This window comes from Sylvia atricapilla, chromosome 5 (genome assembly GCF_009819655.1).
Source record: "Sylvia atricapilla isolate bSylAtr1 chromosome 5, bSylAtr1.pri, whole genome shotgun sequence".
Classification (NCBI taxonomy): Eukaryota; Metazoa; Chordata; class Aves; order Passeriformes; family Sylviidae; genus Sylvia; species Sylvia atricapilla.
Window position 1 is genome coordinate 39,339,163 of NC_089144.1, and position 23,114 is coordinate 39,362,276.

The 23,114-nt window shown below is 37.1% G+C and overlaps 1 protein-coding gene across 1 annotated transcript in view; it reads left to right on the top strand.

Moving 5' to 3' along the window:
- ACSS3 (acyl-CoA synthetase short chain family member 3) overlaps positions 1 to 23,114 on the top strand; it is a 66,411-nt gene that overhangs the window by 29,630 nt on the left and 13,667 nt on the right. Inside the window, exons 9-11 of the mRNA XM_066319227.1 lie at positions 600 to 703; positions 17,334 to 17,429; positions 20,338 to 20,401. Coding sequence (XP_066175324.1) covers positions 600 to 703; positions 17,334 to 17,429; positions 20,338 to 20,401 — 264 coding nt within the window. The remainder of the gene's footprint in view (positions 1 to 599; positions 704 to 17,333; positions 17,430 to 20,337; positions 20,402 to 23,114) is intronic.

Below are 23,114 nucleotides of genomic sequence, written 5' to 3' on the forward strand. Positions count from 1 at the left end.
TTGTCTGATTTGCTCTCTGGATTTTGAAAGATGAAACTTGTAGTCTTTCTAAATGGTATCCCTCTGAAGAGAAATTTGTGTCATGCCTACCATATCTAAGAGTTCTCTCCTTTTGTGGCCATAAGTCTACTGGATTTACAAAGTCAGTGCAGTTTGTGTCCACTTTTAAAGGACAAGAGTGAAGTTCAGCAGTTGTCTTCATGGAAAATTCACTTAAAGTGAAACAAAATGTCAATGATGTGCATCTGGCTGTGAGAGATTGTACTCCAATGCTATTGAAGATATCCACCTGGTGACTTACTGTGTACAGTGCATTTAATTATTTTTTAATTCAACTTGCAGTTGGTTGCCTCTGGTCTTCCAAGGCCTTTGCATTCAGAAAAATGAAGTTCCTTTTATGTGATGAACTATTAAGCAGCTTAAATTAATACTGCAAATATTCTAGTTGTTACTTAGTAGGAAAAAGAATACAAAAAGTAAAAATCCTCCTTTGTCTTTTCCCTTGATCTGGGACAGTGGCCAGAGACATTTATTGTATTCATTGTCTTGTTTACCTTTCCACATCCTGATCAAGATACAGACTTTATTTTTATTTAAAGGTTCAGAACGATGTTTGTGGCTGGTGAGCACTGTGATGTGGACACACTAGAATGGTCAAAAGGAGTCTTCAAAGTACCTGTCTTGGACCACTGGTGGCAAACTGGTGAGTGGTTTAAAATGCTCTTTTTAAAATACATTAAGGAGAGTATTTTCAGACTTGTTTCTTGAGTCTGAAGGTAAAATTATTTTCTCTTTCCATGAAAATTTAAATAAGTGTAAAAAAAAAAATCAAGCAGGAAGAATGTTTTTTGGAAGTGGTCTGAAAAGTGACTTCAGTGTATTTTTAGAGCAACAAGACATTTGTATAACGTATATACAAAAGAAGGTATTTTCTGGTATCCATGTTTAAGAAAAGAAGTTCATATCAGTATTTTTCCAGGTGTGCTTTTATGTTGTTTGCATGTGTGACTGTTGTGTGACAGAATGTTTGCTATTTAAGGCTTACACCTAAGTTTTTTGCATATATAATTTGTGTGATTAAACACAAACAATCTGCTGTATAGAGTAGACTCCGTGGTCTTTAACACTGTTTTGCGTGGATGTAATCCCACTTCTAGTGATTATTTTAGAGTCTTTCCCATTTGTTTCACTGCAATGAAGGAATCAGAGTACCAATCTATGTGGAAACTTGTAAAAATCCTAGTTGAATCCTGGATGAAGACTTGATCAACTGTATCTCCTTATAAGTGTGGATTCATTTATCTTTAAATTTCACTATTAGAAGATTAAATTCGGATTTTGCTGCTTAAACATATTATTACTGAATAAACAATGGAAATGTATTACAAAAGCTCCCTCCTTCCTTCCCTTCCTTGCTCCCTTCCAAGAAATACTTCTTGTGTTTTCTGTGGATCATTGTTTTGAAATTTGTGATCTCTTTCTCTACAAAAAAAAACCTTGGGTTGTTGGGACAACAACCTCCGAAGAAAGATCTATCTTCTATTTGATAGATCAAATAGAAGCTACAGAAGATTTGAGTGGAAGTGAGAAACTGTTTAGTTCATCTATATATATTATGCAATTAAATCAGTTGAGGAGGCTTAAAATGCATTGTTTTTATTTAAAAACCCAAAACACAATCTTAGGTAAATACTGAAAAAGTCCTGGAAGATAGTAGTGTAATTTTTTTTATTTAATCTGGATTTAATCTGATTAATACAAGGCAAAAGACCTCTATTTTGTTCAGTTCTCTATGATCCTAGTGTCTGTAGGCAAGCCTGAATGATGCAGAATGAGAAATTTAAAAGGCTGAAAGATCAAATAATGTCTTTGATGAATTGCTGCAATGTTACTGTACGTAATTTTGCAGGTGGTTTTATCTATCTGTAGATATACAGATATATATTGCATATAAAATTGCCATAGCTTATTTAGTGCAAAAGTTTCATGTTACAGAGTTCTATCAGATGTATCTCAAATATATAAATGTCAATGAGAGATCCTAAGCATATGGAAATAATGGAACTTGCACTGTGTAGAGGTGAGACTGTGTTTTAGACATTTTTCAAAGGAGACAAAGACTCAGCACAGAGTACAGCGCGTTTCTTGATTTTTATATTTATGGCATGCTCTTAAATTAAATTGTACTGTGACTTAATGAACTAAGGCCATTTCAAATACGTTGTTTGAAAGCATTTAATAATTTGATTAGATTGAAGACCCAAGTGATTTGTGATGAAATATGAGCTGTTGAATGAAAAGAGGCTTTCAGTCTGAATGAAAAAATTTACTAAGTCAGTTCCTATCAAAAGAACTGAATTTCAAGGGATAAGGAAGTAAGAATCACAGAGTCATTAGGTTGATGAGGACCTTCTGAGCTCATTTAGTTCAGTCCCCCTTCTCAAGCACAGTCAGAGAGAGTGTTGCCCAGGATCCTGTCCAGTTTTGGGTATCTCCATGGATAGGGATTCTCTGACCACTCTGGCCATCCTGTGCCAATGTTTGACTGCCCTCACAATAAACACAAAAATTTTTGAGCTCAGATGGAATATCCTGGTTTTAGTTTGTGCCTGTTGCCTCTTGTTCTGTCAGTGGGCACCACTGAGAAGTCTGGCTAACACTTCTCACTTCTTCAATGTGTATAAATATTGGATGCTGCCCAAGAAGGGCCACAGGGGTGCCTTCTGTGAGAAGCTTCCTGAAGCTTCCTTCATGTCTGGCAGGGCCAGTCCCTGGCAGCTCCAAAGATGGATGTGCTGCTGGTCATGGCTGGGCCGATTAGAAATGGTGGTAACATGGTAATATGTGATAACATACTCAAAAATGAAAAAAATAAAGTTATTGTAGAATTGTAATTGTGGCCACAGAAGAGTGGTGTGAGAACATGTGAGAGAAACAGCTCTGCAGACACCAAGGTCAGTGGAGAAGGTGGGGGAGGAGGTGCTCCAGGTGCCAGAGCTGAGATTCTCCTGCAGCCCATAGTGAGGCAGCTGTGCCCCTGCAGCTGATGGGGATGTAGAGAATCCACCTGCAGCCCATGAAAGAGACCCAGGCCATAGCAAGTGGGTGCCTGAGAGGAAGTTTTGACCCTGTGGGAGGCCCATGCTAGATCAGGGATCTATAGATCCATGTAGAGAGGAGCCAATGCTGGAGCAGGTTTCCTGGTAGGACTTGCTACTTGGACCCTTTCCAGCAGCTCCTTGTCTTTATTGAACTAAGGAGAATTGCACACAAGACTCCAGATGTGGGCTCACTAGGGCTGAGCAGAGGGGCAAGATCACCTCCTTCACCCTTCTGGTCACATTCTTCCCTGTGCACCCCAGGGTGCCACTGGCCCTCCTGGCCATAAGGGCACTGTAGTAGGCTCATGGTCACCTTGTCATCCACCAGGACTCTGGGTCCTGGAGCACAGCAGCCATTGCCACAGGTGAAAGCAGTCTTCCCTTCTGCTCTTCACTCACCTCTTTACCACAATACAAAATATATCCCATTAACTGTGAAAAAATAAGGAGTTCGCTCACATTCATCCTTGTCTGTCAGTTTGTCAAAACGTTGAAAGTGGATTTCTGTGCTGGAAAAGCCATTTCAACCAAACAGTATTGAATTTCAGTAGATGAGGTTAAAGGTGTATGTACTGAATGTAAAATAATTTACAGTGTAGATAAGTGGATGTTTACTTCATTAGAAGTAGGCAAGGTTAGTGACTGATGACAGAATAAGGACCCACAGATTCAGAAATAACAATTTTCTGAACTATCTCCAAAATAAAAAAGTGGCACACTAAAAACACAGTAAAAAACCCCAATCACTTCTGTCGGGAGGAAGTTGAGACTATTAGCTAGGCTATGTAGAACTAGTAAGTTTTTAAAATGCATCTTTTTTATAACAAAATGATTTTTTTTGGTTATTTAATTGCAGCTGAACTTATAAATTGCTGTTTTGTTATACCTCAGATTGAAAGTTTCTACATATAAAAATGCTTTTGACCTTTGCTAGTCTGACAAATTGGTACTTATTCCCTAAGCTGTTACTTATCTGCATTCTTCCAAAACAACAAGAGCATTGCAAAACTCTGAAAAATTCTGGCATCTTAATTTTGCCTGAAAACTGTAGATCTTAATTAGGCAGTTCTGTTGGCTCTTTCAGCTGAGGCTAAAGCAGAAGATGGAGGAGGAGAAGTGTCTGGGTAAATAGTGTTTCTTGCTTAATGGGGTAATTTCTATTCCTTTGTTAATGACTGAGGAAGGTAAGAAAAAGATGAGTTTTGTAGAGGTGAGAAGTGACTTGAGTCATTATTTGGAGATGGAAATGAGTATGAGTTAAGGGAAGTAAAAGGCTGACAAAAATATTATAAAATAGCAGTGTTAGCCACTTCTTTGTTCACGCTTTCTAAGATGTCTTCAAAGCTCTTGGCCCCTTTGCTATATATATAACTTAGAAATAAACTGGTATGGACAAAAAAATGTGGATTTCTTTCATTTGTTCTTGAAAGATTTATACATTGTATTTGAAATCACTGTGAATTGAAACAGTGCTTTGAAACAGAAGAAAGCTCCCATTAAGTGACTTCAAAGCAGCTACACCTGGAAAAGCTGATTGCTTTAAACTACTTTGTGTCATTACATGTTCACCAATAACACTCATTTTAAATATTAATGTTTGTGTTACAGGTATTGTAAGCACATCTTACAAACTGTGAAATGTAAGTCACAGGATCAATGAGTGGCAAGGAGGATTTCCAGCAGTAAGGACTGGGAAGAACTTGCTGTTTTCTTTGGAGATACGGCAAGGGATGAAAGAATGTTATTCTCTGATCCTATGCTCAGCTGTACCTGGAGAGAGAAGAGTTTTATTTGGGTTTGTGCAGGTGTTAAGTTTTTGCTTATTGACACAAATTGACACTTAGCACTTCAATAGCAATTTTCGTCTTCAAAGTTGTTGTGCAAACACAAGTATTAATACTTTTGACACCCCTGTGAAGTAAGTACAGTTATGTCTTGCAGACATTAAATAGAGAAAGACATAAATGTCTTGTAGACATTAAATAGAGAAAGAAAAGTATCCTGCCCCAAGCTATCCAGGAGCCTTAAATTCAGTATCAGATTTTTTTTTTTTTTTATGAGAGAGACTTTTTCTGGTCTTAATTACATACGTTTTGTGGGGGTTTTTTTCCTGAAAGGGTACTGGAATGCACATTTGGGGCTTGTTTTCTCTCTCTCTCTGTGTAGTTATGTTTTAAGGCAATGATATAGTTGCTCTGTTTTAGTATTCCAGGTAATGAAATTACAAGGAGCCTTGCCAAATTTATTTGAAGTAGCCTAAAAAGTGTTTGTTTGGGTTGTATCTGCTATGTGACTACCTTCACTCTGAGGGAGGGGCCTCAATAGAAAAAGAAATATTAGTTTGGCTTACTTGGATTTTGGAGCTAGCTTTGAGTTCTAGATAAAAAAAAAAAAAAGGGAAAGAGCCAGGAGGTTGTGATGAGCTGTGGAAGCAGAAGGCTCTGAAAGTTTGTGTTAAACACCTTCAGCTGTTTTCATGTTAGCTAAAAAATGAAACTCTGCCACATCACTTTTAACATTTTTAGAAGACAGTCAGATTTCCATTTCTTGAAAATAAGTGTAGGATATGAAGAGTTTTTTTCTTCTTGATATTTTTAAAGAAAAACATTTTGAGACTCTGTCTTTGAGGATGTATAGGAAAATTCAGATGAAAGAGATCTGAAAATTCAGTGATAAAATATGACTTGCATAAAATCTCAGTCAAGAGACATGTTTCCATTGACCTTTTTAGTTGTGTTCTATGGAAATGAAAGTTACAGAGTATACAAGTGTAGTAGGTTCCAACTGGAGTTATCTACTATTTCCTGTGTATCAGCTCACTTGCAGGCAAAACTATGGAACAATGTGTACATTTTCTGTTTTCATGGAAATAGGCTCCCTTATCCGGTAAGGAGTAGGTGTCTGCAACAGGCATTAGGACAAAAATCAAATGGTATTTGATAGATTATGGCTGCTGACAAAGAAGGTTATATTATGTACACATTGTGCTGGGTATTCTGAGACAGTGTGATAAAATTTTCTGGTAGGAATTCTCCAAGTTCTGTTATATAATTAATAACGTAGTCTATCACTTTTAAAATTATTCCTTTTCTTTATCTATGTTTTACCTCTAAAAAATGCAAATTCTGTGTTGGTAATATTTTTATTAGGACATACTGTTATTAGGTAATTAAACATAGTGGTTTAATAATAGCTATACAGATATTTTATGAGGACTATATAAACAATGCAAATGTATCATTGAATTCAGTGAAAAAAATATGTATCATGGGTAAATGTACTCAGATGAATATATTTCGTTGGACTACTTCTGAGAAAAGCATGTATGGGAAAGAGTTTATTAATGTGATCTCCAAGCAGCACGACGTGGTCCCCAGACTTCAGTTTCCATTGTGTTGCCTTGGCAACATTGTGCAAAATCTCCTTCATATAAGTATCTGGAAAGATGGATTTTGCAACTGAATTGTCAGCTAATCTTTTCAGGTTTGCACTAAAGAACTGTTCTTTAGGTGAATTACATTTTCAGGGTAGACCTCCATCTCTCTTTTGTCAGTTGGATTCCACGTTTTGTTCTTCAGTCACCTTCCACTTTGCCCCATTCAAAACTGCAGATCAATCCAGTGATTTTGTTCAATGTCATGAAATTCTCAGACCCAAAGGCAATGGGAAGGGTAAACTAAAGAAAGGATGGCTGTTTAATATGGAACAAAGAGTCAATTCTTGACTTTTTTTTTTTGGAGCGTCAGAAATTCAGTTCTGGAGTTACAGGGACCAGGAATCTAAAGTTGAAATCAAAGAGATGAAACAAATTTCTTCTGAAGTTCAGGCAACTGGTTTAGGTTTTCAGGTGCCTCAGTGGACACAGTTCATGCTTTTTAAAGATGTGTGCATCCTGTCAAGACTCGGATCATATTTTTTTAGTTCAAGCTGATAACCTGCAAACAGTTCTACAGAAGTGGGAATTACTTGGCAGAAACTTCTGCTGCTCTGCAGCCCTGATTTACTGAGTCCTTGGAGCATTATTTACTGAATATCTGAATTTGTATCAGGCATTCATGACATTTTTCATGTCTCTCACAGAAGACTTGCATTCTGCCCTTTAAAGGTATGAAAAATATAGATTGTTTCAGCCATTGTTTGCTGTTTAGTAATTACATGTGGACTGTGTATCATTAGTAACAGTAGCTCATCATTCCTTCAATGTCATCTTAGGACATCCAATTCAAATAGGTTTTTGGCTGCCCTTATTGAAGGAGAGAGAGGAAGAGGTATTTTAGTGGCCATGGGCTTTGCCAATGCAGAGACTGACTTTTCAGTTCTGCATAGCTTTCTCATTCTTGGACATTGATGCAGGTATGTCTGGATTATATATATATTCTCTAGGGTGTTTTTGGTTTGAATGGATCATTACAGCTTCATAGGTTTATTTTGGCATTCAGTGCTTTTCCTGTCTTTCACATTTCATAAAGTGTCTTTTTTCCAAAAACATTTTTTTGTTTGAGTGTTGTTTCAAATGTGCATTTCACATGGCTTTCAGTTGTTAATGCATTTTGGGAAATGTCCCCAGTGCTGGGTCCAGCATGTTGTGGACATGGACAACAGACCAGGACTGTTGTGGCTTGAAAAAACCCAACAGACCAGGACTGTTGTGGCTTGAAAAAAAAAAAATCTATTTTTATTTATGGAATTTATTGCAATTTGAGCATGGTTGAGACAGTAAATCTACTATGTCCTTCTAATAAAAAAAAAAAAAAAAAAAAAAAAGGCATGCATCTCTGTACTTCACATTTCTGTGAAGGTTCTCTTTTCCTCATGGCTATACTCTGTTTTTTCCCCACTGGTCAGCTCCTGCTCTGTGTTGATACAAATTCATTATTAGCTGTTCCACTGCTAGACTGCCTCATTTTCTAATTTAGAACTGATAAAAAGTGTGTATTAAGCTTTTCTGTTCCCATTTGACTTCAGTTTCTCAGTGCTTATTAATCTTAATCTTTTCTGATTGTCTTTCCACATGCAGTCAGGGACATACATTAATATGGATGAAGTATAAATGTTTTTCTCCTTAAAAATTCATTGATACAGTTTATATGATTGAAAATAAAAGAACTGTAAAGCAGTCTTAAGTTATGAAGTTGAGCCATGTTTAGTGAGCCAGTATTTAGTGTGCGCTGAATATTTAGTTTGCATTTAGGCAAATGAAGAAGGTGAGGGGACACATTTAGGAATGGATATGTTAAAATAGAATGGTGCAGTCTCACCTCTCTGAAGGAGATGAGCTGTGACAGCACCTCCAGTTTGTATGAGTGGGAAGATTTTACAGGTTGTTGATCTCTTTTTTTGTCACATGGCAACTACTTTTTTATGTTGCTCAGAGTAAGGGTAGAAAGAGTGTGTATCTAAGATACTAGATCCTGATAAAGATACTTGAATTGGACAGAAATAATTTTACCTGTTTTTTCCGTCTTGTCAGTGTACGATGCATGCAAGGTATTAAGATTCCTCAAAACAATTTAACAGTAAAGAGTTAGCACTGACATGTATAATTGTTTTTAAAATTCTCCATTTATTTCTTAGTATTTCATCATGTATCCGTTATGATGTCACAGTAGGATGAAAATAACTTGGAATTTATTTTGTCTGAAAATATAATTTGATGCATTGCCTGACTTAATGCATCTTCAAGCATGTCATCTGACATCGTCCAAATCTAGCCAAAAAGCTTTCTGTTCTCTAATCTTGGCTGTCATTTTGGTATAGGCAACTTATAAGATGTACATTATAATGGCATATTTAATATTTGGAGGCAAAGGACCCTTGTGTACTTACAAAATAAATACGTAAACTTCTGGTGCTTTATTACTGGCTTGCCGGTTAGTGATAACCAATTATTTTCTGCTTTGGTTTTAGTATTTGTCATGAGCCACAAACCCTTAATTAAACTAGTTGGACCTTCCTTGCAGTTGTATTTTGTATATTTATTTTGGAGATTTCATTTAAATGTGCTTTGAAATCTTTAGAGACCTTGTGTATATGTATAATACCAAGCCCCACAGTTTGTGAGTACATTCTGTGGTTGGATAATTGTGAAAGTGAGCCTTGGATGAATTTTAATGGATTTGAGGGTTGATTTTGTTTTCAAATAAATGAATTGAATTAGAACTGTTATATTAGAAGTATTTGGCCTTCACAACTGTAATATGTATTTATGGTAATAGATGAATACAAGTGCTTTAAAACATTTAGAAAATACTTAAAGAATTGCTGGTTATTCTTCTGACCTTCAATTCTAAGAATAAGCATGGAAATGCAGGCACTTCCAGAAAAAGCATTACTTTATAAACAAAGTGGATTTCTGTTTTCAGAAATACACTGCAGCTTTTCAAATACCTTTAGCTTATTTTGTCATCTTTTTTTTTCTCATACATCCATGAATCTTAGTCATATTTTAAAAAAATATTGCTTCATTTTCTATTTATATCTCTTTTCCATGTTTTTGAGTGAAGTTTCTACTTTACAGCTTCTGAGTAGAGAAATTAGGCAGTTAAGAAGAGCTTTTTTAAAGTTCTGTGTACAGTTTAACCAAGTGAGAAAGATTGAATTTAATTTTACTTGTTTGTGAAGGATAGGTGAAAAACTGTTGTTTTTTCTTGAGGCTTAGAGTTAACTTCTAGAGGTTTTATGTTCTGTTTTATAGAGTGCTAGTTGGATGAAAAACACATTTTCAAGCCACCTTAAGATAACAAATTCTTCTGATCTTCTGCCAAATGAATGTAACCTAAATTGTAAGCAGCCTTATGGACAAGGTCATGCTTTAGATGTGAGAGTCTCTCTAAATTTCGTATCAGCAAGAGAGTCTTAACTGAAATTCTTTCCAGTTGTGTATTGTGTATTCTTTACCTTAGCTTTATGGAAGTTTGTAAGTTTGTAAGGAGTTGAAAAACTCCTTGTAAGGCAGGTGTGAAAATCTTGATTACAAATCACCAAACTTGCATGGCTTGCCTAAAATTGGTTACTTCCTGAGGTTTTTCCTAAGGTAGACCCCTGCTACTCACTTACCATATTTTATTATTCTGTATGCTCCTGATGTTTATTGTGTTGATGCTGCATGTGCTTAATTCGCACTGGAAAAATTAAGAATGCAGTCAAATGGAGGAAAAATTAATTATAATTACAGTCAGTTTTTAAGAATTTTTCTGCTGCACATCACAGTCCTCAGAAGCAAGGAGTGAAATGAAATACCAAGCAATGCATAAAAGAGTTTTTGAAGTTTTTGCTACTAGCCAGCAAACCCTTTTATCATTAGGATGACAGACTCTCTTTAATCTAATCAAATTGTGTTTTATGTATGCACTGGATTTAATTTAATACTTCTTTCTGACACTTGATAAAGCTGAATTAGGGTATCCTTAAGAATTTACAGTTCTTCAGGTTCTTCAGTCCTTGGTGTCTTCTTGTGGATCCTTACAGTTTTTTGTTATATTTTGCTGTAGTGCCATGCTAAATGTATTGCTTAAATAAAATGAAGAGGAAATGAGCAACGTGGATGGAGAATTTCAGAATATAATTATCATAGCTCTGAAAGTAATTTTCACTAGCCTTTACTCTTAGAATCTGGTAAAAATCATGGCATAGCAATATATACTAACAATGGGGGTGCAGCAGTGCTGTGAATTTTTTTGGAAGCATCACACATCAAGTTGTATTTGAATTATCCAACCTCTCCTTATCTGTGCCCTTTAGTGCTCTGGGATGATAGTGGCCAAGTGTCATCTCCTTGTTTTAGTGTTGGTGGATAATCAGCATGAGATTGTTTGTTGTTTGTACTTAAATACTCAGCATCAGCCATGTGTGCTTGGGCTTTTAACACATTTAATATTATTTCTTGTTATGCACCATGCTGGTGTAGATCTCTTCCAGGGAAACAGTGAAGAAAGCAGCTTGGCAAATTTAGACAATTAATACTTCTGATGCCTTGCTGAAGGCATGGCTGAGCTGTACTGTAGGGAGGCTAAAGCAATTATCTGAAATTTTCTTCCAACATCAGTAAGCATGAGACTGAACTGGTGCATGGGCTACCAATCTGCAACATGACTATTTATACACAATTTGTCAGGGTTAACAGTGCTAAATCAAAGCTGTGAGTGAGGCTACTTACTGCTACTGCAGTTAGAAGCTTTCTTGGCTTTTAACGATAAAGGACTGACTGGGAAACTGACTTCTTTGCTCTGCACAGTTGTATGCTGAAGGATGAAGGAAACGAGGTCTGGATGAACACTTGATGGCCTAGCCCCTGAATCTTTAGGACATTGCCACTGCATACTATTTCTGTGATGTGTTAGATTTGGTTTTATTTTAAGGAAGCAGATTTTGAGTCCTGTTATTCATCTGGTGCTGTCATTTTCTGTTCCAGAATGCCCAGTAGTTGTTGCCATACTAGAAAGCATTTTGCTGTAACTTTACTGAATTCTTCATTCATTCATTATGCCTTTCTGGCATAATTAAAATGAGCACTGTGTGGAGGGACCATATGGAAGGACTCTCTTCAGAAGTACATTCTTGTGATGTGAATGGATTTGTAATGAGTTGCTGCCTAAGCTTTCCCGTTTCAGAGACCCTCCTTTCCATTTTATCAGTGCAGTCTTCTGATGTAGTAATTCCTTTAATTCCTCACAACAAAAGTGACAGCCTTGCCAGAAGAATGGCTCAAAACAGCACAGCCACAGTGAGAATTTTGTGGATTATATTTATTGCATTCATTAATATGGCAATGTATGACAATTGCTCCTCTTTCTTCTTTCCTTCTCCTACTGCATAAGAACTTCCTACCTCTTTTATATGCTTTTAGTGTCCCTCCATTGCATCCTAAGAAATTCAAAGCAGGCAGCTTTACATTGCCCTCTTAGCATGGGCACAACCTCAGATATTAATGTCAAAATGCAGTGTGTTTTGCCTAAGTATTTCCTACCAAAAAAGCCAATATTTCAGCAGCATGGCAGTCTGTTATGTTGGGGAATGTGAGACATGGTCTAGAAATTATAATGTATCAGGAATGTAAGTGGCACAGAATAAGTGGTAGATTTTCATCTTGAAAGTTCTGAGTTATTTCAAAACTGTTTATTTTGATTGAACTTGACTGTTGACTGTGAATGAGCAAGAGATTTTTGAGCGCAAAAGCTACTAGCTCTTGCTTTGCATAATTTGTCAGTGCACAGCTTCTGCAAGGCAGATGGTGGAAGCTTTCTGATTAATAAAATCAGGCATATGCTTACAGACTCCCCTAGCTACCCATAGGAGAGTGCACTTTTTGCATCTGGATCAGCAGCACCTCTGGCATAAGAATTGTTTTCCAAGGTGCAAGTGCAAAAAAAGTGCATGTATCAGACTACTCATTAGCTGTCCAATTTATACTGGATATTTCAGTAACATTGAAATAGATTTATAATATCACTCACTCACTGGTAGAGTGGGACAAAACAAAGAACATCACATCTATGATTATTGAGGACTGTTTCTTTACATTAGCCTTTATCCTGAAAAGAAGAAGCATAAGGAGGAACTTGAGACACTTGAACAGCCTTGATTTTAAGGCCATCTCTCAGTAACTCTGTCTTCTCTGTCTCAATGAAGTGCTTTTCATTATTCTCAGAGGTATACCATATTGTTTTCATTATAACTCAGAGCAGATGCTGAATACATTTACCAGACTAGTAGTGAAACATTGTTCTTCCAGTATAAAACATTGGTCTTCTAAATAACTGTGTGCACATCATAAGATGTTATGCAGAAAGTAAATTGGTTTTATGATTTGATTGTCCCTGAAAAGCCTTCCATAGCTGGAGGGCAAGCTAACTTGGTAGCTTAGTGAGTGGACATTTAATGTGCAAATGTTTGCAAAAGAGACTGCAGCCTACTATTCTGTTCCTTGCATTAAAAATATGGAAGTTTCTAAAGTCTTCAGCATTGGAAATCTGTCTAGGTACTGTGCATTAATTTCAGAGTATCTTCAACTATAAACAAATGAGTGTCAGATAAAGGATTTCTGTTTGTATATGCAGAAACCTTATTTAAGGGATGGGTGGAATACAATGTACCTTGGCAAGTGTTATTCTTCTTCAGACTGTTTCAGCTTTGCAGACCTGAGTCTTGTAACCTCCACATAGATCCTGATTTGAATTGTAAAGAAACTAACCTTAATTGAAACCAAAGATTCATAAGCAACTTTATTTATTGGAAATCTATAATAAAGGGCCACACAGTATTTGTATTACACATAATTGTTGAGGAAAATATCTCTTTGATAATTAAAATCCTGTGTTTTTCTGAACAGTGATGATTTCTTTTCAGGACGATTTTGAATTGAATTCCCCTTTCAACTCAGACTGTTTTCTTGATGATAAAAAGAGCTGTCCTAGAAAGAGGCTGTTGTTTCCTAATAGGTTTGGGAAATCGGTATTTCAATCCAGCATCCTCTTAGAAAGTTATATGCTGATTTCCCAAGAAATGTACAGCACAAAACTTGATGTCCTTTGACAGTACTCCTTTGTGATTCTACATTGAAAGGGAATCTTTAGCATTCAGGAACAGTTAACCTGACACAAAGAGGAGATGCTTTTGGGATTCCCTCTCTGAATTATTATCTGATCCAAGTACCAAAAACCTCGTTGGTTTTTGGTGGTGGATTTTGTTTTTTTTTTTTTAACGTATATAAAAATTCTTAGTGGCTTAAAGATTAGAACACTCGGTAAATATGAAAATTATATATCCATTAATAATTGAAAATACAATAGAAGGAGCAGCAGTTGTAAAGACTTTTCCACAAAGTTTTAGAATTTGTGATTCTCCAGAATGAATGGACTTTCATTCAGGCTTAGTCACTGTTGTCCAAAAAGCAGGTAAAAAACCAGAGAAGTTAGTACAATGAAGTTTCCTTTCAAATTTCTGTTGATTTCATTAGCAGTGTACTAGAGAGTTAGGCAAACCCAAACTAGTTTTCAGGAGTTCTTCCTCTCCTCTTGTTGCCCGAAACAAAGTGAAAACACAAACCAACAAGGAGTCAGTTTATGTCGTGCTTTATTCGGGGCCCGGGGTCCTGGGGACCAACGTCCCAAATCAGGATTCCCAAGGACCCTCATCAAGACTCAGGTTTTTATACCTTTTTACAAAGATTACTTCATCATACTACGTGACAAACAGAAAAATTCTTTGATCAAAGCAAAAACATTCATCTACTAGGTAACAGACTCCTAAAGTAATAAATTCTACATGCTTGTCTTGTTTAAAACTATAGGTTAATTACCAAAATTTACTTTTCCCCATCACTAGACCCCCTCCTAGTAATATTTCAAACTTTATCTTTAAGACGGTTTTCCCTTTCAGCATGTTCTTCATGCTTTGCTAATCCCTTTGATTATTGTTTCCACAGACCCAGCACCTTCCCAGGCCACCTTCCCAAGGCCTAGTGCCCTAATGCTAGCCAAGAAGCCTTAGCATAACTACTGCTATACGATTTTCTGATATTTTGGTAACACTCTTAGGATCTTTGGATTGAGACTCTTGATGAGAAATGCTTGTTAATTTCCAGTCCACACCAATATTAGTGGTACATCAGGCTAACAGGATGCTGTGTTCCCTGTCTCTCAGTAGCAAACCTAATTCCTGTGTTTTGGTGATAGGATACTATAGTTCTTGCCTGATTTGTTGCAGTATGTTTTGTAACTCCCACTTTGCAATATGCAACATGTTCGCCATGCTACCACTTCTTCTAACACAGTCAAAAAAGAAACTTTCCATTCTACTGTCTTTTGCAGTTCTCTGTTCCTTCTGTTCCGAGTAAAAGAGGAAAATTCTTCAGTATAAATACTATGCAGAAAATAAAGCTCCAAAACTGTTGAATACATTTTTTTTCTACAACTTCTCAGTGCGATCACAGGTGGGGTATGGTAGATAATTTTGATGTTGTGTCACTGCTGTAACTGTAGCACGGGTGTTCTGTGTGTCGGAAGAAATGATTCCCCCATGATTATGCAGAGAATTTGCATTAAGTAGAAGATGGAATGGGGAAAGATGAGGAAACAACAAAGCAAACTTTTTTTGCTTGTCTTTATTAGCATGGAGGGTTGATAATTTTCATTCTGTGTCCCACAGTTGTATTTAGGTCCTAGTTTAGCTGTGCTGTAAATGCTAAACTTTCAGCTACTTACTACCACCTACTGTAGAAACACTACAAGAGTTTGTTTGTTTTTGTTCTTGTTCTTGCTTCTTTAAGCACTTGAATAGTCACATAACAACCTCTGAAGTGGCAGATGAATGCTATGGAGGTTGAAAAAATTCACAGTAAAAAATTATTTTACTTTCCTGATGCAAGCATACTGAAAACAGGTTTGAACATACTGATCAGATGCACATATACATCTACAGCTGGAGACAAACCTACTTTATTTTCTAGGTGGCATGGACTATGAATTCCAGGCCAAGTGACCTGAGACCTGAGACATCATCAGAATGATAACACGTTTTTAAAGTAAAGTCTCATCTTGTGTTCCTGCTAATATCTAAAACCATCTACACTTTGTTTTCTGTGGCTCAGAGTTACAGCAGCATTTCAAAGTAATTTCTAGAGATTGTTTCCCTAGATGGGAAGAGTGAAGAGCAACTAGGCTTTTTTTTCCATCTTAGACTCTCTGTAATGTGACTTGATAGTAGTTATTCTTCTTCTATGATAACATCTTTGGTAGTATAAAAATGTTATATGAAATTAAGTATTTTAAGAATGAGAGTAAGGTGAGGAGGGAAGGATTTCTAGCTGTCTAACTGGGGGGATAATTAGGAAGGTGTCAGCATTACTGGAAAGCATTGATGACAACTTTGTGACACAAGTAGTGGAGGATGTCATGAGGAGTGGTGTGCTCCTCAGCTTTATACTAACAAATAGGTAATGCCTTTTGAAGATGTGAAGGTGGAGGGCAGCCTTGGCTGTAGTGACCATTGTGGGATTCAGTAGAGGGCAAGGAGGAAACAGGGCTGTAGTCATGGACTTCAGGAGAGCTAACTTTAACCTCTAAAGATCTTCTTGAAATAATTCTGTGGGAACAAATCCTGCAGTGAAGAAGGTTCCAAGGGAACTGACTGATATTCAAGAATCGCTTCCTCCAGGCTCAAGAATGATGCATCCTGATGAGCAAGAAATCAAGCAAAGGGAGAAGAGATCTGTGTGGATGAATTAAGAATTCCTATCATTAGTCAAGTGTGACCAGGAAATACACAGGAGATGGAGGCAGGATCAGGCCACTTGGAATGAATATAGAGAGGTTGTCAGAGTAAGTAGAAATGAGACAAGAAAGTTAAAAAAGGACAAGTGCTGGATTCTGCTCCTGGGAAGGGGCAACCCTGGGTGTACAGGCTGGGGAATAAGAGGCTGGAAAGCACTGCCATGGAATGAGAACTCGGGGTCCTGGTCAGTGGTAAGTTGAACACAAGCCAGCAGTGCCTTGGAGCCAGGAGGGCCAACCCTGTCCTGGGAGCATCAGGCACAGCATCACCAACTGGCCAAGGGAGGGGATTGTCCCCTCTGTTCTGCACTGCGGCAGCCTCACCTCCAGTGCTGGGGGCAGTTTTGGGTGCCACAACACAAAAAAGATAAAGCTATTGGAAAGCTATAACAAAAAGCACTACAAAGGTGGTGAAGGGCCTTGAGGTGAAGCTGTATGAGGAGCAGCTGAGGTCACTTGGTCTGTTCAGCCTGGAGGAGACTGAGGTGAGACGTCATTGTGGCCTCCAGCTTCCTCACAAGGGGAAGTGGAGGGGCAGGTACCAACCTCTTCCCTCTCATGACAGGATTCAAGGGAATGTCATGAAGCGGAGCCAAGGGAGGTTTAGATTGGGTATTAGGATAAGGCTCTTCAGCCAGAGGGTGGTTGGGCACTGGAACAGACTTCCCAGGGTAGTAAAAACACAGAGCCTGACAGAGTTCAAGAAGTGCTTGGACAATGCTTTCAGGCACACAGTGTTATTCCTGGGGTGTAATGTGCAGGGCCAGGAGTTGGACTTCGATGATATCTGAGAGTCTCTTCCAACTCAGCATGTTCTGTGATTCTGTGAATTCTAGATCTTCGATTGTTTGTGTAGGAATATTTTTTAAAACTTCGATGTGCTGAGCATCAAAACCCTTAGAACTAGTAAATGGAATGGAACTAAAACCAACCTGAACTGACGATATGTGTGTTCTCTTAATAGAATCTGGTTCTGCAATTACGGCTTCCTGCATTGGATTGGGAAACTCTACAACACCTCCCCCTGGACAGGCAGGAAAACCAGTGCCAGGATATAATGGTAAGACTGCGCTAAAAATGTTAATAGGAAAGGACATTGCTTATATTCCTGAGTAGGTGCTCCTTATTGTCATATCTTGTAGCAAAAGAAAATTACAGCCTTATTAAGATATTTTTCCTCCTTTCTGCTTTTTTCCGTGTAGTGTAATGTGATTGTGTATAAAAAATTCAGAGTTGTCTTCAAGAAAATTGATCAACTGCTTCTGCTTTATTATATGAAAAGGCTAGGGCATACTTTGACGGATTACTCATCTGTATTTCTACATGCACTTCTGCACTTCGACGCAACTTGAGATAGTTGTTTAGCAAACTGTCTTTCAGTACCTGTGGAGCATTTTTATTTCCAGAGAGGAGAAATGGTAGGGTATGGACCAGCATGAAAAGGATGAGCACTCATTGTCTGGAAGGTATTTGCATGTAGGGGTGCAGCTGCAGGATTAAGAATGCAAAAGTATTTTAATATCTGGGAATCCTGATTTTAACACAATTTTCAAGAATTGAAATCTGAAAAACAGTTACATTAAAGCTCAAGTGGTCTTCAGGAAAAGTTCTCACGTCATTGGTGAGAAAGATTTAAGCTATTATTCTCTTTAAATACATGTAAGTGGTGGTGAGCATTTAAAAAAAAACCCAAATATTTTTAGCAGCTCTTGGTTTTGGCATTTACAGTTATGGAATGAAGGCGAGCATTAGCTTAAAAACAACATTAGAACAAAACCATGAAGTTTCTCCAGAGTTCTAAGTAGCAAAGAGTGAAAGAATGTAATTCCATCACATGTTATCAGATGATAGTCAGGACTAGGAAGAAATACGAGTAGCAAGAATATAAAAAATTCTGATGAATGTTTTGGAACATCAGGACAAGTGTAAGTAAAGAACTTCTTCAAAGAGAATGATGGAAACGTCTTTAGCATACCTTATAAAGGAAACAAAAAATGAGCACTGAATTTCACTAAAGATTTATGGAATCATTTTACTTTTTCCAATCTTTGACCAAATATGTCCTGTAATGCAACTATTCACAAACTAGTGATTTTTTAAAAATTACTCTATATTGGCTGCTGTCTTGCTGTTATCCACTTCTGTTTGATGTTGTTTTCCTGCTGTTACTATATTTATTAGAGGAGATCTTTATGCCACTTAGGAGATACTGTGGTTTTAGTTTATACATGCAACTCTTAATGGCTGGTAAAGACATGCTGCAATATAAAGAGAAAGCTGCAAGATCTACTTTTTCCTTTAAACACATACAAATTCTTTCCTATTACATATTTCTAAATAGAAACTGTTTTGTTGCTATTTTTAAGAACAAAGGGAATAAAAGTTATGATATCAAAGTGCAATGGCACGAATGGCATTTAAAAGTGAGAATACTATATTAATTTCTAGGTTTGTTGCCTTAAATCAGACATTATGCAGCGCTTTTCCCTTGATCTACTTAAACCTTTACTGATAATTTCAGTGCATTTTCAGACTGAAGCAGCTCCTACATTTTGAAGAAACAAGTCAGTTCTTCAGTAATTCAGGAGTGAGCAGTGTAGTATCTCACTTCCCCAAATTTTTCTAAATTGAAATACACAGTTTGCGAGGAGAAGAATAAATACTGGGATTGGTACCTTGGTAACAGTTACAGTAAACTGATTAGATTTTACTTAGTATCATAAAAATAGGAGAGAAAACGCTGACAGCTACACAAGCAGGTCGTTGTAAAATTGGCCTTGTGTACTTGCTTGTGTCTGTGTGCTGAGCCATTGCTCCCAGCATGCTCTTCAGTTACTTTAAAATTACCATCATCTTCGAAGGAGTAGCTTTAGCCAATAGTAGTAAATTACAGGTGTTGGTGTTCTTTGAAGAGATAGGATATGATATTACTCATATAAGTTTTAGCAGAGTTTTAGTCAGAAGTCTGTCATCCACTTTTCCCCATTTCCTCTGAAACTTTGTAATACAGAATGAAAGATTATTTGTAGAGATTTAGATACAGCTGAACATTGCTTTCATTGCTTGGGCAGGCTTCAAAAAGCATGTAATCCTTATCAGCCCAGTCTGTCAAAATCTTCCCTCCCCGTTTTTCTATGGTTTAGTTGCTTCGCCTTATGTAATTTCATTATCATAGGATAAGCTGGTATCTGTCATTCCTTTCTTATGCCCACTCCTTCAGATGGAATTGGATGGTTTTAGTAGCTTCATTTCCCAGGTAAATGCACAAAAGAGGCTATTTTATATGATTTCCTCAGAAATCTCTATCGGGATATGATGCTTTCCCTGAAGGTGGTGGACCAGTGTCGTCTAGGGAAAAGACTTCATTTGGAAATCTGGATTCTGTCCTGTACTTTGAGCATTACCCTGCTGTGCAGCTTTGGGTAGTTCAGGAATTACTTGATTTCTTTGTACTAGACTACAATGAACCTTGATAGCTAGAGGGTATTTTTCTGAGACTCCTCAGAACCTTTGAAAACCAGAAATACTAATTTACTACTCATAGTAGTTCTCACGTGAACTGGGTTAGACTTCAGTCATTTGGTTGTTATTTCTTGCTCATGTTATCAAGATATTTTTTATTCATATTTGTCATGTATCTTAATGGTCCTTTGCTATGTGGAAGTTTTGATTTTCCAATATAAAAGCTTCTTTTGCTTTCCAGTTCTATGTTTTTCCCTTTTGGGACTTCGTGCTATTTCTGCTTCCAGAACACAAGTATTGTTTAAGATATTCTGTACTTAAGGCTGAATGTTAATAAAGTCATGAGATTATCCAGTTTGGCACTCCCAAATTACTTAATTCCTTCTGTTGCTTGGTATATTGCCTTTCTGAAGTGTGACATAAGTTGATATCTATAAAGACACTTTCCTCCACCTAAAAATACACTACTAAACTTCAGTTTCCTTCCTATATTTTTTTTTTTACAGTCATGATTCTGGATGAAAATAAGAAACCAGTGAAGGCAAAGACTTTGGGAAATATTGTGGTAAAGTAAGAAAAATAAATATCTTACAGTTAAAAGAAACTTCCTACATGAGTTGATTGCCTTTTGACTGAAGTTTATATAAAAATCAGAATAATTGAAGTAATGAGGCTTGAAAAGCATGTCTGCCTCTGATATTGATACCAAACTCCCAGAATGTTTTATATTCATTAATGAAAATTTGCAGATGAAATTGTGTGAGTGAATGTGGCTTGTTGAGTTTTTTCTTAGACTACAGCAAAGTTTACAGTTTTCCTAATTATCAGTGTTGGCATAGAATGATACCTTCCTCTTGTGATGTATGAGCAAGATACTGAATCATTCCCTTCACTGTTTTATCTTTCAGTTTAGTGAAATAGTACAGCAGTACAGATTGGCATGCTTTGGCTTACAGGTGTGATGCTGACTCTTCTTTAGCTATCTCCTAGTCCCAAGAGATGCACCTTCTTAGAGGGAGAACGTATATTTTCTGTTCTCTGTAAAAAAACCCAAGATGTCTCTGTGTGTGCTTTGCATGAAAGAGTGTTCATTTGTACCAATATTTGGACAAAATACATACAGGAAAGGACTCCAGAAAAAAAAATTAAAAAAACCCTGTTTTTAGTTCATGTTTTTAGTACCATTTGCCAGACTCATGAAAGATGACTTCCATAAACTCTAATATTCTTTTTGAGAGTACACCTTACTGGGCACATTTCCTTAGATGAAAAGGCCTCTGTGTAGATCACCCTGTGAACATCAGTTACATTTATTTTACCCACTGCCTTCTCACTGTTGCCAGGACCTTTCCTTACTCCTGTAACATTCTATAGGCTATTGCTCTTTACAGCCCATGTAGGCTCTGTATTCTGGATGTTTTACAGGCTTTCAGGCAAATGGCATTTTCCTCAAACAGGTGTTTTTTTTTCCTCAGAGAGAGACACCTGCTTTGTGATGAATGTGGTAGCTGTAACCACTGTTTTTTCAGTCACAAAAAATGACTTCAGCTCTGAACACTTTCTAACTGCGAGCAAATACAAGTCCCAGAGGAAATGTATTCATCCATTTCTTCTGTGGTATGTTTTTGGAGAGTTGTGGTAGCTCAGAGTCTTCACTGCTTGCTTAGATGAATGAAAGGAAATACAAAGATTAGTATTAATCTTCAGTGAACTGAACATCTGTCAAAAGCTGAAGCATTGGGATAGATATAACAATTCTGATGAATTGTTATTGCAGTTCCCTGAGGATTGCAGTTGGCTGAGGCACATGAGCTGGGGCTGAGAGACAGGAGCTGCAGCTGCAGATGTGCAGCACTAACAGTGTGGGTGGGCTGGCGCAGTGCTTGCATGGGAGGTGGAGTTGCCAAGGTGGGGAGGCTTTTTACTCAGCTGTACAACTGATCTAATGTAACTAGACCCCTGTGGAGACTAAAGTCGTATCACATGAACTTACTGTAGTGTGTGATGCAGATGTGTGTTTTCAGGATGAAGTCTATACCCTACCTCATTCTCAGCATCTTCAGCTAAGCCACCAGACACATAAGGTTAACTTCCACAAGTCATTAAACTCATATTTAGGCATAGTTTTCTTGTGCCAAATGTAAGATTGTGCATTTGCTCCATTGTTGATTATGTACATTCATTCCATTACCAAGCACAAATACTTAAAATTGCTCCAACCTTTTATAGACTTTGGTTCACAGTGTAGGTAACCCAACTCAGGGTGGAAAACTGTCTTTCAAAGCTCTCACTTCTGTAGTGCCTCAAGCCATAATAAAACAGGCTTGTAATCAACAGAGAGACAAAGGTATTATGTAAGAAAATTGATCCTAGCTGCTTAGATATTCAGATTAGTTATTGTTATTCATTATATTATTCATGCCTACTTATTCAAGAGTAGGCATTAATCACCTTTCAGATGTGTTCATGTCTCTCGAGTGCCTGCAGGAGTGGCACAGTTGGGTTAGGGTAGGTACTTAGTCTTTCTTACCTACCAAAAGAGGAGTGGAATGAACTCTGCCTTTAGCAACTCAGCCAAACAAGTTAAAAGATAGGCTAACAGGTAATGCTGGAATATGTGTGCATACATTTTTGAGTTTTACTCATTTTAAGTGCCTGATTGATATTACCATATTAGAAGATTCTGTTTGGGATTAGTATCTACCTCTTCTAGCCAGAATTTACCTTCCCTAATGTTACCCCACATTAAGATGTTTTATCAAGGGATTACAAATGTGTTTATCTATTTATTTGTTGTTTTTTCATTTGTTTTATCTTGCTCAGCATGACTTTTGCTGAAGTCAAAAAAATTGATAATCAAAAGGGGGAGATTTTTTGTTTTTGTTTTTTTTTTTTTTTTTGGCAATGTGTCACTCACAAAAATGTAATCACACAGGGATAATATTATTTTATCATGTCTGTGTTTATTGTATTGTTTATTTTATTTTTCAATTAAAGCAAGATTTCATGAAGTCCTCCTTCAAAGAAGCCATTTCTGTCTTCAGCAGTCTTCTGCATGTACAGACCTTTTAAAATAGTGGGGATGATCCTTGTTACTTGCAGTTTTTGTTTGTCAGCCCAGAGCATGTCCCTCTGCAGCTGGAAGAAAACTGGGGATTCAGGATAGTTCTGACTATTATTCTATCATGCATTCAGTAGTAAAATGTGAAAAAAACACAGGGGTTTGCTTTCCCTGTAGCATAGGTGATGTAAGAAATATTCTTCAGTACTTGGAGAGTGACCA